The 17,611-nt window shown below is 36.0% G+C and overlaps 2 protein-coding genes and 1 long non-coding RNA gene across 5 annotated transcripts; 1 reads left to right on the forward strand and 2 right to left on the reverse strand.

Annotated features, from left to right (window-relative positions):
- Positions 1–15,545, reverse strand: LOC147064647 (late secretory pathway protein AVL9 homolog). Of its 3 annotated transcripts, XM_085957678.1 has the most exons (8): positions 15,428–15,532; positions 15,188–15,329; positions 6,784–6,981; positions 3,725–3,941; positions 3,256–3,445; positions 2,272–3,008; positions 1,053–1,236; positions 1–848 (listed from the first exon to the last, which is right to left on the reverse strand). In XM_085957678.1, the coding sequence occupies exons 4-8, from the start codon at positions 3,915–3,917 to the stop codon at positions 389–391; spliced, it is 1,764 nt and encodes a 587-aa protein (XP_085813804.1). In that variant the 5' UTR covers positions 3,918–3,941; positions 6,784–6,981; positions 15,188–15,329; positions 15,428–15,532; the 3' UTR covers positions 1–388. The 3 variants fall into 3 exon arrangements, with proteins under 3 accessions (XP_085813804.1, XP_085813803.1, XP_085813802.1); XM_085957677.1 differs by having other exon boundaries at positions 15,188–15,545; XM_085957676.1 differs by lacking the exons at positions 15,188–15,329; positions 15,428–15,532 and adding an exon at positions 7,139–7,508.
- LOC147064648 (uncharacterized) lies at positions 11,098–13,134 on the forward strand. The gene is made up of 2 exons (XR_015071893.1): positions 11,098–11,702; positions 12,588–13,134. It is a non-coding gene; the product is annotated as an uncharacterized LOC147064648 (long non-coding RNA).
- LOC147064649 (uncharacterized) lies at positions 12,171–13,127 on the reverse strand. The gene is made up of 2 exons (XM_085957679.1): positions 12,994–13,127; positions 12,171–12,553 (listed from the first exon to the last, which is right to left on the reverse strand). The coding sequence occupies exons 1-2, from the start codon at positions 13,066–13,068 to the stop codon at positions 12,206–12,208; spliced, it is 423 nt and encodes a 140-aa protein (XP_085813805.1). The 5' UTR covers positions 13,069–13,127; the 3' UTR covers positions 12,171–12,205.
- Positions 15,546–17,611: the final 2,066 nt, after the last annotated feature.

A 17,611-nucleotide genomic window follows, 5' to 3' on the forward strand; every position in this document is an offset into this window, starting at 1 on the left:
GTTATAGCATGATGTATTAAAAATAAATTTAACGTACGATAGAATAAAACTTTGATTTAAAAATACAAAATAAGAAAACAAATATAAGCAAGTGTCGGCACTTTATTTATAATTTGTACGACTGTTTGTAATATCAATAGATACCGACGACTATATCTTTAGGTGCGGCAGTTTAGATAACTAACAGCCCGCAATACTCTGGCGATGATTGCGACACTGCTGCACTTCAAGTTACAGTCACCGATCTCTACACATCAACATTCGCAATAGGAACAAAATAAAACTACGAGCAAACAACAAAATGAATGTAAAGAAGAAGTTTGAATAATAATAAGAAAATATTCCTGCATTATATTATTATTATTCAACGAAGGGACTTCATCTTAATTTATGAAAGGCTTTCATCAATGGTCTTATTTATATCTTTAGCAGTCAAGTCTAACTCTTGAATTTTACATTTACCGACAGATTCATCAGCCTCCTCGGCATCAGAACTTCGCCCGATATTTGTATCACAATGAATAGTTATCTTGTCAAAATTGTCTTGAGTCACCACAACGTTTGTTTGATTCTTACTGTTGTCAAGTTTGTCCGAATGACATACTTCACTATCATTGGCCGTTGATTCCACTTCGTTGGGTATCGCTTCTAACACGTCATAGTCAGATTCGGGATTTGAAGCGTCTCCCTGAGGAGTCGGGGCGGTGAACGTTGTCCACCAATCAGAGAAGGCGCCTTTAGCTTGCGATAGTGCCCCGCCCACAGCTCTGGAAGTAGACGCCACAGCGCGACTGGTGCTTACCACAGCTTGAGTCACTTTTCTCCCACTCTCCGTACTTGACATAGTACTAAAAAATAAAAATATTTTGCTCACTCATTTTCGTAAAGTTGAAATATTGAAAATCTTACATTATTAACATTGAGTGTTTTAATCCTTACAGCGCGCACGGCACAGCTGTTGTGTCCTCATTAGGGGGTCATTAGATATAATTAGCATGTTATTTAAATGTGGTAATTAAATAGTAATTAAATGCTCCGCGGTTAATACGTACTGTGCTAATCTGAGCTTCATATCAGTCACTGATAGCTGTCCAGCAAATGGATGTCCTGCTGGCATATTTGTAAATACATCATCCACTCCTCTTTGCCCATCATCAAGCCAATCGTTGAATGCTTCAGTAGCTTTGAAAGCTGTCACAAATGAAGCGTTGAAATTGTCTATTTCTCGACTGCCCTCTATACACAAAAAAACAGCATTGAACACAAGCAGTTTCACTACATAACTGGAAAAGGATATTTTATACAAAGTACGTTTGATAAATAAATATACAGTCGAACTTGGTTATTACGAGGAAGATGGGACCGACTGAATTTGCTCGTTATAAGCGTTACTCGTTATATCTGAGGATAGGTATTTTTAAATGAGTGGTCATAAAACACAAAAAGTTGCAATTCAAGCAAAAATATACAATTAGAATTTGTCCCGGAAACAAGCATGGCATTCATAAACTACAAAAGAAGTTGTTTATCGAATGAACGCTGGTAGGTACCTAGTGACTTCACAAACCTTGGATTTTTTACATGCAATTTCAACCATATGCGTGTATACTTTTTCAATATTGTCGGCGAAAACACCAATTAAGTAGGTACTTAGACAATTAACTAGCATCATAAACGTAATCAGATTCCGGCGGCATCCTGTCCGGTCAGATTTTATTGCTTAGGGTCGAAATGTTTTAAACGATTGACACATTAACAGTTTTAAGAAATTTTTTGACCATATTTTACCTCGGCATAACCGATAAGTAGCTCTTTATAAAAGTGAATAATTGTATGGAGAAAATCATAAACTAAAATATCAACGAATGTTTCCTCGTTACATCCGAGATCTCGCTATATCCGTGATCGTAATAACCAAGTGCGACTGTATCTGCAAAATCTAGACTTTTTCAACTTGAGTTATTAATTTTAACAGTTAGGTAAATATTAGTATTTTTTTTTTTTGACCATGTCTGATCTAATAAGATTATTATGGTCCTCCACAGAGTGGAGGTTTATATTAACCGATTTAGTTTTTACGAGAAATAGATGTCAGCCACATGCCTCAAACTATTAGGTCCATACTCTGACACATACACAACTTGAAAAACAATATGACGTATACTTGCGCGACCCAGGATTCGAACCTAGGACCCACAACGCTATAGGCCGACGCTTAAGCCGCGTGGCCATCGTGGGTGTAATGATAATATAGATGTTTAAAATACATACCAGGTAACAGAGATGTCTTAAGTAAACACAGCAAGTATCCAGCGAATTGGTCTCTAATCCAGACATCTCCCTGTAAGGATGCATGTCTCACTAAATGATCTGCAAATCTCAAATCTTCAGTACTCAATTGCAGCTGTCTTCTGAGAGCGAAGTCGGCTGTTTCTATTCTTAAATCGCTAACCTCGACTAAAACATCAAAGAGTTGCCGTTTTTGTTTAAACAATACATTAGATGCGCCGATTGTGAAACCTTTCACGGCCGGATCGGAGAGCAAATCCATATACTGCAGCGACAAGTATGGCAAACAGAGATATCCTTCGGAAAAAAGTTTCAATGGCAATCCGCATTCTGAAAATTCTGCATCACCAGCGAGATGCACGAGACCGTTGATGCTCATGTCTCTGACCATGGACGGCGAAGAGTGAGATTCCGACAGAGTCTTTGCGCTTTTGTATTTTCCTCCGACACTGTGACATTTCTCCCTTTCACCGATTATGTTAGATTTATCACAGAATTCGTCATCACGGTCCTCATTCATCAGAATAAAATTATCACATTGGTCTTTCATGCTGTCCGGTTGGTAATCACTATTATTTTCTTCTTCCATTAATATTTTGTCTACGTCGAATATTTTGGCATCATGTAGCCCAACATCTCCGTTCATATTTGTAGTCTTTACGTTTTCAACCCCCTTATTTAAGTTAGGAACAGGTATTGGTGACATAGGTCTGGACAATCTAAAAGACAATTCACAAAAAATTAACACTGATTTAAAATCAATACATAATTTACAATATTTAACAGTCTCTAACCTAGTCCTTTATAGCTTCTAAATAAGCATTATTTACCATTTTATAGACACTTAATGTGGACTAGTTTTAATCATGAAAAATAAAACTTATTTTTTAGACTGGCCCTATATAAACATATAACCTATATAAACATATTTATTGACATACCTAATTGAAATTATTAAATACTTACACAATATTAGCTGATGTCCGAAGACCCTTGTGAATGCAATCGGGATGTAAAGATAATAGGCTGAGAAGACAATTGCTAACAGGGCCTGCGGGGGAGCCATGTATTACCACTTTCCTTTGTAACAATAATAACTTGAAGAGCAAGACTGCTTTATGTCTCCAAGCCTCAATTAAGGATGTTACAGATAAACCTACAATGAAAATAAAGCATTTACAACTTGATCATCAAATTGATACCTTCATAACTTTGATAAATATTGATCTTTTCAATAGTTCATGTTAATTATTATTATGTAATAGTGTGAGTCTCTTCATATTCTTTACCCCATTACCGAGGATGGTGATCACTGAGGAAATTACTACAGTTGCCAACAATCTCCTTCCATCTAGAGCGATCCAGCACTAGGCTGATCTTGTTGCTTGTATAATGTTGTGAGTATAATGCATCATGCAAATGATAAATATTTTACCTTCTAAAACCTGTTCAACAAGTGTAGGGCAACTGTTTAGATGTCTATAAGCGTCTTCTAAAAGCTGTGTGTTGCCAAAGTCACCTCGCCTGAACCACGCTCTCGCTACCAGCTCCAGTTTAACAGCGAGCCGCCCGAAGAGAGGTTCTCGAGATACAACGCAAATACTTTTTTGTACCGAGCTGCGGGTCATATCGGATGTTCGCTGAGATACTTGCTAAAACATAAAATTTACATTGAATACTTTCCGGTGTTCTGACTTCTACTAGGTAACAAAGATCATTCATTTTTTAAAAGAATTGTGTTTTAGAAAAGACATAATTTTTGTATGGTTAAATGCAATCAGTCTCTCAATATGGAGAGTGGTTGACAAAATAGACGTATACATACACATCATTTGTCACTGCTTTCAAACTTATTCTTCTTTAATCATGTGCACCCCTTGGTGCCTCCAAGAATCCCTGTCACTCGCAGCCTTCTTGCGTCATTCCAGGTCACGCAAGTGTCCTGTACCTCCGCTGTACACACTCTGTCCTTCGGCCTTTCTAGGATCCCAGAATCCGATCAGCCGGCCGGCCGATCCGGCAGCCAGGTTGAAGTTCTATTCGGGCGTCCGTAGCACGTGGACGAGCCAGGTCTAACGTTGCCTATTCACTCTAGGTGTGATGGGGCTGCTTGATTTGCTCTTTTATCTCCTCGTTACTTCTAAAGTCATATAACCACACACCCAGTATTCATTACAAACATCTGTTCTCAAAGCTCAGTATACAGCTGCTCTGAGCGTTTGTGAGGTGCCATGATTCGTTACTGTAAAGTGGCACCGTCAGAATGCAGGCGTTAAATAGGAACCATTTCACACATACATACGGTTCATCAATCATCGTATTTTCTCACACATTGTCTATGTTTATCTTTGAATTATTCTCAATAACATTATTATTAATTTTACCATTGTGGAACAATAATTTAATCTTGAACATGCACAGATGCCATTTCTTTTAGAGCACAACAATTAGGCAGGGCAAATGTGATTATTTGTTGGACAGTATTTACATCAACAATATTACATCACTTTTTCTTGCAAGGCAGCCATCAGAACTATCGAACCTCACACTAATGTGGTATGTTCATAGTATATGTTTACTTACTGTCACACATTACACTTTTCTGTACTGGGTTTGTTTCTCCTTCTGAATTAGCAAACATTGTATTTTCTTTCATTTTACTAGTTTATTTACTGTCGAAATATTAATTACCCTATGTTTTGATGAATTGTAGAGATTGTACCATGAGTATAAAAGTAATTGCCTTGTGATTGTCATATAAATACATATACATGAATTTTACATAAAATAAATAGGTAGGTACTTACCGACTTAAATATAATTTTGAAATTTGGCGACCCACTATAAAACACCATGAGCTAGGAATCTGTGGACTATATATACGATGAAAGAGGGAGAAGGGTGCTTTTTACTGGTGCTCTGCCATCTGAATCTGTCAGTCACCATTTTGGAATTAAGCTATTTTTTTGTGATCGAATTATAGTACACAGTCCAAGACATTATAGTATTTCGGCAAAAATTATACTTAGGACCAGTGGCGGCCGGTGATTTTTTGGATTGTAATTTTTGAGGGTGCGCTGGAAACCTACCTTATTTAAAAATGAAATCAATTCGGCGTTATTTTTGATTTGACAAAACGTTATTGACATTTGGGAAATTACCTCTATATTTTATATTTTTAATGAAACATGTTGCGAGTTACTTAAATCTTTATTGGATTTGTTTTAAGAAACGATTGCATCTCTTATAGTAGATAAATACCTCTTTCAACGTAAGCTGTCTTATTCTATATAAGTACATTATCTTTAGCAATTTGTACACTGTATGAATAATGATTATTATGAAACTGCACTTTGTGAAATAGTATTAAGATTTATTAACTTATCACTAGAATTCATGCATTAATAATTTTCTATACCTATTATAAATAACCGACATCATTTCGCGTTCAGTCAACACACAGGATAATGAAATATTAATTTTCCAGAAATGCGGTAGGTACCAAAATTATTTTTATCTTCACTGATTTAATTTGCAGTACACATAAATCAAAATATCTTACCGACATTCTATTATAATTATTTCTTACCCATTTTAAATTTAGAAAATAATGAATTCTATTGTATTTAGTTTAACAGGCATTTTACATACGAGATTGCCAAATATGATACTAAACATAATTTGAGCGTGAACAGAAGTCGCAGCGTCTATAATAACAAACCATAATTCAAATATGTAATTGCTCTCTACTCAGAACAATATGATGTCATTTTACCCGGTCGGCGCACGATATTCTGGAACTGACGCATGGCATAAACGATTAGCACGGTTTAAGTTGTTTTATAATGGCTTTAGTTAATACTAAGCTTTAGGTTCATTTTAAGTAAACAACATATATTACCGGAGCGCGAACGATTTCAGTGAGGATGACGTATACGGTGCATAGTGCCTGTATTATCGCCGATTGGGAATGTGGGCACATCGGTTTATGGTTTGCATTACAATAAGTGAGCGATAATATTAAAAACCTATGAAGAAAAAATATGATTTACTATGTTGAACGATGTTTCATAGCAATGCAGGCAGTGCAGTGCACTTGTATGATGTTAGACCAGCCGCCGCTGCTTAGGACGTGTTGAAAATGAAAGTTTTTTGTTTGTCACATAAACATAACGGAGAATTCGAGAAATTCAGATGCCCTGCTTTATTTAAACACTTCTTACGACCGAAAAATTCTAACGCCGGCCGCCATCATTAACTCTCACATTAGTTTTTTAAAGTATACTTTTTCAATAGTACGCGGACCAAAATGTACTATAATTATAGTTCGGTTGGCAACACTGCGCTCACTGACAGATGGCAGCGAGCGGTGGCGGAGAACCAGTAAAAAGACCCAGGAGAAGAATTGACGATATATTCATAAATATGCTGGATGGACATCCATTCACTTCAATACTACATTATTTTTCTGTAAATATTTCTCTATACACACACCTCTGTTGGAATCTGTCTAAAACAAGAGACAGCGAAGACAGTATGAGCAGGTTCAGTAAGTCCAGGTAGGTGAAAGAATACGGTATCATTGTGAAAGTTATGAGATCCGTCAGGTAAGGCTAAGGCAGGAAGATGTCTCCAAGCAGAGGGGAGTTCATGAGGACTGCCAGGTGTCAATTCTGGATAAGAATATTCGATCTGAAACATGTTACTAGTATTTATATATATAGGTATTTTTAACTATTTGGGAGGATAATATGTCACATCGTTGATCTCTGTTTTCATTTAAATAGTTTTTAAACTTACAGAAACGTAAATAAATTTATTGATTGTAATGATTGAAAAATAATTTTACCTGGCATCCTTTTTTGTGGTGGAATCCAACGACTATAATATGAAGAATGGGCTCAGATATTGTCGTCATCTCGATATAATAATGTAAAATTAAATACTTCAAGATATATTGTCAATCATCTCAAAATATCTCACGCATAGACAGATTTCACTACTTTTGACAGATGGTATGACGGTCTTATTAGTATTTTGTAAATTCCCGTTGCCAACCGAAGAGATAAAAAAATCGATTCATATTTTTTTTGTTACTCCTTTAAGCTATTGAGTGATAAAATAAATAACCACATAGATTATATCTTTTTGGAAATGGCAACACAGCACACATTTGCAAATTTGTTGAAAAATCTCAAAGATATCGGAACTCCTAGCCTCTAGAATCAGTCATGAAAAAAAATATTTGTGCATTTTTTTTCAATGAATATTATTAAGATCACAAAAAAAGTTAAAAATATTTTTTTTAAAATATAATAATATTATTATTCTAAAACCCACTACGTGCACGTGAGTGCATCTTTGGCCACAACAGAGTACAATGTTGGATACAGAACAAACAATGAAATGAAAGAAAAACAATGTGATAGGTATTCATAAATGATACAATTTTATTAGAAAAATAATACAATAATCACAATAATATAATTAGTCCAGTCAAATTAGACCGAAAAATACGTTATGGTTGCAAAAGGTGGGTAGAAGTTTTTTCCTACTTATAGATATATATCAATACGTTAGAGGAAGAACCACGGAAGTCACGTTTGGACTTTTGTTCAGGAGAGTGATTTTAGTGTAGGTTAAATATTTGAAACTCTATAACGTTTTAAAGAAGTATAGTAATTAGGGTCTGTAAACGGTATTATTCATAATTAAATTTATTTTTGACCATAGTATAGATAGAAATCATATTATTAATAATTATTTTATTAAAAATACACAAAATATTTCAGTAAGTCTAAATATGAAAAGGAATTATATATTTTTTAATTTACATAAGTACAAGATTATTTGAAATTTATTATTGCTCTAGAAAAAAATCAACGCAATCAGAATTATTCCTGGTCATTCTCCGGGACATCAGCTGATGAGGAATTATGTGGAATTCTATCATAAAATTCTTGAAATTCTAGAGATATCCAGTGTTTCATAGTTTGCAGATCTTAACCGGACACGGTGGTTTTGCCTCGAAGCTCTTGGTCTAATAGAATCTCCGACTTGCTTATGTGCCGAATTGCAGGATGCCGATCACATCCTCTGGGAGTGTCCCCATATTATGTCGGTTGAGAGGGAAGAGCTTCTCAAGTCGGTTCGACCTTCAGTTGGACCGGTCGGCCATTGCGACTTGGTATCTACGGGGGAAAATTTGTCAGCTTTTAAAAAGTTTGCGGCGTTTTACGGCGAGCAAGAAGGTCGGAGGTCCACAGTTTGGAAATCTTCATCGGAGAACTTCGCCTTATAACGTAGATAACCAGCGCCATCTTAAGATATAAATAAATAAAAAAGAAAAGAAAAGTGTGCCATCAATATTCTTTTTTCGAGCCACAAAAGGAGCTGAAGATGATGCATACAAAGAGCAATAATTGTTTATATCATTTAACTCCATGTTAATAACTTTAAAAGGCTTGTTTCTTTTACATGTCCCTACAAACTGAACCCAATCCCATGGAGTAACAATCTGCATACCGTTCAGCATCTTTTTTGACGTTCTGTTATAGAGTGGTCAGTGTCTATCTCCATGTGCGTATGGCCTCGTAATAGGAATTTGTGATTTATTATTTTCAGCGTAGGAATGGTTTTCAGAAACCAGGTATATGAAAAAACAATCATGATATTCCTATTTTGGCCAGGGCAATTATGTATCATACCAAATCGTCAGCTCTTCAATATTTGCAAAAATATTGCTAGATGCCCATTTCATAAAGCAGCAGCCGATTTTATTGTCACCCCTTCCACTTTTTATTTCATCCACATCAGTGTTGTATCTCACTCACCACTTGCATCATCGTAAATTGTAAAATTCAGAGTCCACAATTTTCTCAGATGGAAACTATATGGAGTAGGTAAACACTTCTCCAAGTCAACCATTATTACTTTCATACTGGTAATTTTTTCTGTTACAAGAGTTTTATCAATCTTATTTAATTGCAGCTGCTTCCTGTATGTGGTCTTCCAAAAGGTGTCTTTGAATTTCTTTTTTTTTCAAAAGAAATATTGACATCTTTAAGACTCATCTTAGGGCTATCGCTGGCGTCACGGGTATCATTGCTTGGCAAATCAAACCCAAATTAAATTTTTATTTTATTTAATTGAAAATCCATTTTGAATAGGTATATGGCGATAGAGCCACAATTTTGGGTTCATTCATGTGGTTATATTCTTTGAAGAATAAATCAAACATTTTTGTAATACTTGTTTATGTATAACTAGCTGTATCACCCGGCGCTCCCCGGGAGTTACGTAGAGTGCAAGGGATTGAATTTAAAAAAGTAAAAAAATATAAAATTTTAGATTTTTATTTTTTGTACATTTATTGCATTTAAATATCTAAAAAAGTAGTACAAATTCTATTTAATATTATAAAACTGTCCCCGGGGTGCAAAGGGTTAAAACTGAAATTCGAGACCCCGACCACGCACTCCGGCTCTGATGCGTCCCCGGGGTGCAACGGGTTAAAACTGAAATTCGGGACTCCAACCACGCACTCCGGCTCTGATGCCACTACATACAATTATTGTCCGTGAGTGAAGCATTCCGATCTACGCGTAACACGTCGCCCGCGCCAACCTGGCGGTTATTAGTTTTTCTAATCTAACTTTGCCATTTGACCTCCGATCAAGCTGAAATAAACGCCAATATTTTTTAAATGTACACATTCTAGCGACATTTTCAATAAAAAATGGGGGTTGCAGCATTAACTTTCGCGTTTCAAGACCTTGTACGCGGCGACTTTTTCCCCGCAAAAACCGTAAAACTGTCCCCGGGTTGCAACGGGTTAAATCTGAAATTTGAGACCACGACCGACCACGCACTCCGGCTCGTCAGTCCCCGTCTACTGTCCAAATTTTGTCGAAATCCGACTGCGCGTGTGGATTTTTACAAAGAAAAACAAAAATTATGATAATACGTACCTACCTAACGTTTGTTGGACTTCCGTGTTTATGGAATTATAATGGTTTATTAAAATTTTTCTTAGAGCATAAACATCGTAAAAAGGACACCCATTGTTTATGCACTAAAGTGAATTGGACTTCAGTGATTTTTTTAATTAGCTATATCGGTTAATTTAGTACTTATGAACTTCAGTGTTTCATTCATTTGTGTAATGAAGTAAAAGAAAATTTTCTGCATATTTAACTCAGAAACGGTAAAAACTGGACTTCCGTGGTTAATCCTCTAATGTACAGATATGATCATGAGTAATAATAAAACGAGTTTGCCAATTCGGATGACTTCGCCACAACTTTTGGCGGGGAAAAAACCTCAAAATATTTGATTTTTTTTTTGGTTTTTCGCTTATATCTCAAAAACGGTCGGTTGTAGCAAAAATATTATTATAAATAATTTTAAAGCTTATTAAATTTCCTAAAATTGTTATAGAATACATTTTTTTAATCTCTGACCGTTTATGAGATATTTGCTGTTGAAAACAGTATATATGTATTCGAAAACACGCGTTAATGAGAAGAAAAAAATACCATTTTAAATTTAAGATCTTACAAATAAAGAGTTTGGGGTTACAAACTAGACTTTATGGTCAATGGGCCCAATGTTCCAGATGGTGCGTGGGGGTGGGGGGCAGTGGCGGCCGGTGGTTTCCAAAATTGCTTTCATTGGGGGTGCACTAAAAAGTTTCTTACCTTATTTAAAAAGCATATCAATTCGGCGTTGTTTCTGTTTAGCGAACACCTCAATCACTTATCATTAAAGTCTGGAATTGTTTGTAAAAGTTTTTTCTCAATGTTTAATGCCAGCGCTCCATTGGCGAGCCAAAAGTCCGACGACAATAAGTCTTCAGATTTTTCTACGTTCTGCTACTGGCCAACAGACGTTCAACGAAACGAGTATATAATTAATTTGACGAGTAAAACAGTCGACTTTGACAGCATAGATAATATACGTATATCTGACAGTTAAATCGTGATGGCGTTAAATGATACCGACGTTTTATGTTTTTTGGGTTATTGGGTGGCAGATAATGTAATAACGAAGCAAAGGGTACACAAATACTGGGTGAAACATTGGATAAGGAAACGAACGACATTATCCCACACAAATTTAATACGAGAATTGCGTTTGCAACCGAGCGATTTCCGCAATTATTTGCGAATGTCGGAGGATGTATACACAGAACTGTATAATTTGGTCTCCCCATTTATTAAAAAAAAAATACTATGATGAGGGAAGCTATTTCTCCTCATGATAGATTATGTGCAACCCTGCGATTTTTGGCTGCCGGCGGAACATTCACTGACTTGCATTATAGAACTGCGATTGGAAGACAAACTCTGGGCAAGATAATTCCCGAAACTTGCCAAGTCATCATTGACGTTTTGAAAGGAGAATATTTCAAGGTGTGTATTATATTATACGTCATCTAATAAAGTTGGGCAAATTTACAAATATATCATTAACAAGTAGACATTGGTTGGTCTTATAAAGTGAACGTTTAGTGGATTGTTTTACCTATATAAATCATAGACGGCAACATCATAAGAATGGCAGACAAGATGCATTTGAGATAGGTATATATATAGTCACAAATAAGGCCATCGTTGACATGCTAAATATTCAATAGACCATTAGAATGCTGTACCTAGCCAGGACTCTCCATATAGGCTGTAAGCAAGCTGCTTAATTATTCCTGTTGAATGTATTGTAATACTAGTCATATTCTTCGAAAAGCAAGCATGGAATTTGATTTCTAAATGAGGCCACATAATAATATAGGTTTGCTAACATAGCTCAAATACTTACCATTTGTTGTATCGCTTAAGCTAAGGTTTATAGGCATAAAAACAAACAAAAAAACAAATATTTTTACAAGATATTTATTCATACAAAAAACATTAATTTATTATACCGGCTTTTGTACATTTTTGCTTAATATACGATAAACTGGTTGAGTATGAACAGTAGTTGCTGGCATTATTTTGTCACTTTGTCCCATAAAGGCAACTTCATGCATCAGCTTCTCGGCCAGCAATCTTTGTCCCTGTGACATCGATCGTAGTTTCATGGCCATCATTTTGCCAAAAACATCAAATTCATCTTCAGTCTTGCTTAGTTTGTCGGTGATTAATTCTAACACTTTGTTGGCGCTATCATTCGATTTTTTTCGTTTGAACGATGGGGGTTTTGGTGCTCTATTGAGATTCGACCTTGGAGTAGTCGACAACGTGGATGTTGAAGGCGAATATTCTATCTGTAAATAAAATGTTGATTATTTTTTGTTGCAGTTCCCTGATACGCACGAAGAAATGGAGACGATTGCAGAAGAATTTAATAGTAAATGGCAATTTCCAAATTGCCTGGGCGCAGTTGATGGGAAACACATTGCAATCGTGCCACCTGCAGGCGCCGGCTCCCACTTTTATAATTACAAACATTTCCACAGCATTGTTTTGATGGCGATTGCAAATGCTAATTATGAATTTATTTATGTTGATGTTGGAACAAATGGACGTATTTCTGATGGAGGCGTACTGAGAAAATCTGATTTTTTCAAACGTTTAGACGAAGGCAGATTAAAAATACCTGCACCAAAAAAATATTTTAATACTACCGGGGCTGTCACATGGCAAGAAAGTATGATAAGCAATAGATAAATTAAACCAATGTAACAATTTAGTTAAAATGTTTTACCTCAATACAATCTTCGTTGTTTAACGAGTTGGAGTAACTCTCATCAGGAGACATGTTTTCCAAATCGTCCACCATGCTGGATATTGAGCTCGATTCTGTAAAACAAAATGTAAATTGTTAAAATACAACATAATACTCAAACTTGTTTTTTATTATCTCTCCCCTAAGTACCCATTCCTTCATACGGTTAATATTGATATTGGTATAATTGGTGTAATCCAGTATATCGGGTATTTTCAAAATGTGTTTTCCGCTGTATTCCTCATAACCAAACTGTACCATTAATTTTGATTGATGATTGACGATTTATTGATTGTCTCTGAAGGAACCTAACTCGAGCGATTTTTGATTTTATGATCATTTCTTTTCTTCTTCTTTCGACCATGTCCGATCATAATATGGACCTCCACGGAGTGGAGGTTTGTATTGACAGATTTTGTTTTTACGAGAAATGGATGTCAGCCACTTGCTCAACATATTAGGTCCATACTCTGACTCATACACAAATTGAAATTCAATGTGTACTTGTCAGACCCAGGATTTGAACCTGGGACCCGACCACGACTCAATAAGCCGCGCTTCCACCGCCATGATCGTACCTATATATTATTATTTCTTACCTACCTCAGCAAAGAATAAATAATTTTATTGTGACTAGAAATGATTCATAGCTGTATGTTTTAATTGCTTAATAGTAGCTAATCTAATGCGATGTCACTTTCAGAGATACGACAATGTCATAGTCTGCACGTGTATAATAAATAGCTTTAAAGCATTCCCTCGTACCTATATATTATTATTATTTATTACCTACCTCGGCAAAGAATAAGAAATTTTATTGTGACTAGAAATGATTCATAGCTGTATGTTTTAATTGCTTAATAGTAGCTAATCTAATGCGATGTCACTTTCAGAGCTAGGTACGACAATTTCATAATCTGCACGTGTATAATAAATAGCTTTAAAGCATTCCTACGTACTTTCCATTTGGTCGTTCAAGAACTCCAAATTTTTATAGTACCACAGTTTGGGTAGATAAACTGCGTCTGTGCCGGCTCCGCTTCGATATGATGTCCTTACTTTATTTCTCTCCTTTCTGTAACCCGACCTCAATGTCTGTATTTTCTTTTTAACATCGTCGACCCTTGCCTGCGGCTCCACCTTGATTAAAATCTCCAAAAGTTCCGCATACGCCAAGGACTTGGCATCACGATTCTTGTATAGTGGGCTGGTCGTCTTCCACAACGATGGGTTGTCTTTAAAACAACTAATTAAATCTTCCAAGAAACTTTTCGAATGCACCCGTAGATCTACCATTGTTGTTATCGATGTGAGATGTCCGAACACTTTGAATGACAGTTGATGGCGCTGTCGTCCGTCGGCATAGATATAAATAATGTGACGGTAAAGCGTGGTGAACGTACGAATTTCAGCGGCTCGGCGAGTAAAATATCAAACATGTTTGAAATCCAACGAGCCTGGTCTGCGGATTAAAAAGTCCGCAGACCTGGGGTGCTCCACGCGAAAAAAAAGTCCGAAGACTGTAAATCGTCTGACTTGCGTGCCAATGGAGCGCCGGCATAACACAGATAGACAGTTAAGTCTGTCCTGATTCATGATAAGTATTTCTTAAAGACGATTTAATTCTTTTAATGGTTGAAAAACACTTTTCACTTTCCACTTTCATTTCGAAGGAATTCTTATTATTATTGATAAAGTCTACGTTTACCGACATCATTTTAAAAGACATACACTTCACTGATTAAACAATAAGTATATGTATTATTATGAATCTTTTATTCAAAATTTATTTTTATGAACAGAATTATCGAAATAATGTGACAAAACACCTAAAAAAGCCGACTATAGATCGCAACGACAGAAACTATACTGAATTGTATTTTAAGTAAATAATATTTGAAGCAAATATTAAAAAAAAAAGTATAAATATCGATTGTTTTGAATAGGTAGGTACGTATTTTTCGACTCTCGGCTCAGTTCCTTTGTCTACAAAATGCAATAAAACTTCGCACCAGTCACTCCGGCAAAATGCCTGCATTGTTAAAAATATGACATGTTATAATAATTCACTCACTTTGAGAAAGAACATGGTAACTAATATATTGATTTTTTATAAATTATATTGAAATATCTACAGAATAATAATATTCACCAAATATCTTAATTTTTTTACCGGTTCTGCCGCTTTGGTGGAGGTGGAGTAGGCAAAGGTTGTACGTCTTCAAAGTCTTGCAATGCAGCTTCCACGTATGTATTTCATCAGGGCTAGTGTCTGGATTGTTGAATACTGTGACCACTTCATTCAACTCAATATTCTTCTCCAAAATACCACAAAATTTAATCTTTATATGCCAAATAGAGAAGATATTGTATCACACCCACTGAACGCGTGTGTGAAAAGAATGGTACGTACGTCATATTTAAACAATTTTTCCAGGTTTTCGAAAGAATAAGTTGTCCAAGAATTGTCATATTGCTAAAGCCCATATTCCATTGGCAGATTGCGTCTGGCCCGATCGTCTGCCACGACTGTCAAACTCTATTCTCTATGGTTTTCAAGGATCGTGAGCGATCGGGTCGAAAGTGGAAAATTTTCTATTATCCGTCGTGCGATCCAGCGTTGCCATGTCTACTGAAATTTCAGTAGATCTACTGATATTTTTGGCAAAATACTGAATCTACTGATATTTTCTGAAATCTACTGATATTTCTTCATTTCACAAAATTCCCACCAGTCGGGAAAAAAACTAGCCATTTTTGAAAACTTGGGAATCTGCGGCCCGCGGCGAAACATTTTTCCTAAAAAAAACAAGCCGACTATGAAAATCTGGGAACCTGCGGCCCGCGACGAAATATTTTTCCTAAAAAAAACAAGCCGACTATGAAAATCTAGGAACCTGCGGCCCGCGGCGAATTTTTTTTCCTAAAACAGAAATCTACTGATATTTTGTCGAATCTACTGAATTTTTTTTACACATTCTACTGAAATTAAAAATTTTGACTTGGCAACACTGGTGCGATCCTTTCATTATCAAGCGAAGATTGCCGAAAGCGTACGAAAATAGCCGAATATGCGCCTGAGTCATGCAAACGGTCGTTCATTTCATTCTACTGGTCGATTTCAGCTGAACAACTACAAGATGGCGAAAACTTAAAAAATATATATGGAGTATCACCGAGGACACAGTCCTCGTCAAATAAATGCACGCCAAAGATATAGTGTGGAACGTAAAAAAAACCCGCCATATTCAATGGCGATCACGCTGTTCTTCAGTTAGCCAACTTTTGACCCAGTGTTTTCGTTTACGGCGAGTCCTGACCGCCTGAGCCAGTTGAAATATAGCCATACTCGCTACAATAAATTAGTCTTTGGATTATTCGATTTCGATATTCGAATTACTCAATTGGTTTGGAGATTCAAGCTCGCCCAGTTATTCATGATGTAAATTAACAATAAGTATACAAACTTTCTATAAATGTCAAACGGCCGCATAAATTTGAACAGATCTGATGCTCGCTAGGTTTGACAGCTGACAGCTCAGTTTTGTTGACATAAAATTGCGCGGGAATGCGTTCAGTGTAGCCACCAATCTAAGAAATATCTAGTTTTCACTCAACCTATATTTTTAATAATAGCAACACTAGTATTTTTTTAACCAATTAAATCAAGGACCAACGAGATTGAATCGTTGCGTGTAATTGCAAATAGCTAGCGACGACGGTTGACGTCGATCGTTGGATCGGGTTGGGTCTGTGCGTCTGCCAATGGAATATGGCCTTAACATCAGTACAAGAAGGTCAATAATTATCGTAACCTATTATTACTACGCTTTTGAATTCATTTGCTTTTAAAATGTCAGTAGTTATTATTAAAACATTCTCATCCTCTTCTGCCAGGTTCACTTTTATGCCAACCTGTAAGAAAAGCAATTTTTTATTATTTTCGTTGCTCAAAAAAAGTTTCTGGTCCACCGGATTGACAGTTTCCTTGAAACATAATTTCAGGGTGCGATTTTAAATTTATACGGCGTAATCTTTCTACAAACTTTGTCCTACTGAATGCAGCATTGAATGGATATCCGTCAAATACAACTTCAATTCGTGACTTATAGTGTTTTGTCAAATATTCCGAATACATTTTTGCAATGTCACCAAAGGATGAATTTCGGGAATAAAATATTTTATGTAGGAGATTTCCTCCATCAACCACAATAAATTGATTGTTAATGTTGGTGCCGCGAGTCTCAATACTGGTGAGAGCCTTGTAGAATAACGATTTTGTCCCTTTTCTCATACCCTGTTCTGAAATCAGTGACATAGTGTAGGGTGCTAATTCATATGTAAAGAAATATTGCTAATCTCCCTCCGTTTCTTTTCATATACATATTCTTACAAATAGGGTAAGCGGATCAGCTACAACAACTTAAGCGCTTCCTGCTTCCATACTGCCGCCAACGGATGCGATGGTAACAATTTTGTCTTTTCTTTTGAATGTAACATTGTGAAAGTCGTTACCGACTATTCTATTAATCCCTTTTAACCCATCTTATTGGGAATTATAGCAGTTTACTGCTATTCTTCCAACAACCCCACTACT

The sequence above is a fragment of the Rhyacophila brunnea genome, unplaced genomic scaffold (genome assembly GCF_057557595.1).
Source record: "Rhyacophila brunnea isolate RB1 unplaced genomic scaffold, BYU_Rbru_1.0 scaffold_7, whole genome shotgun sequence".
Taxonomy (NCBI): Eukaryota; Metazoa; Arthropoda; class Insecta; order Trichoptera; family Rhyacophilidae; genus Rhyacophila; species Rhyacophila brunnea.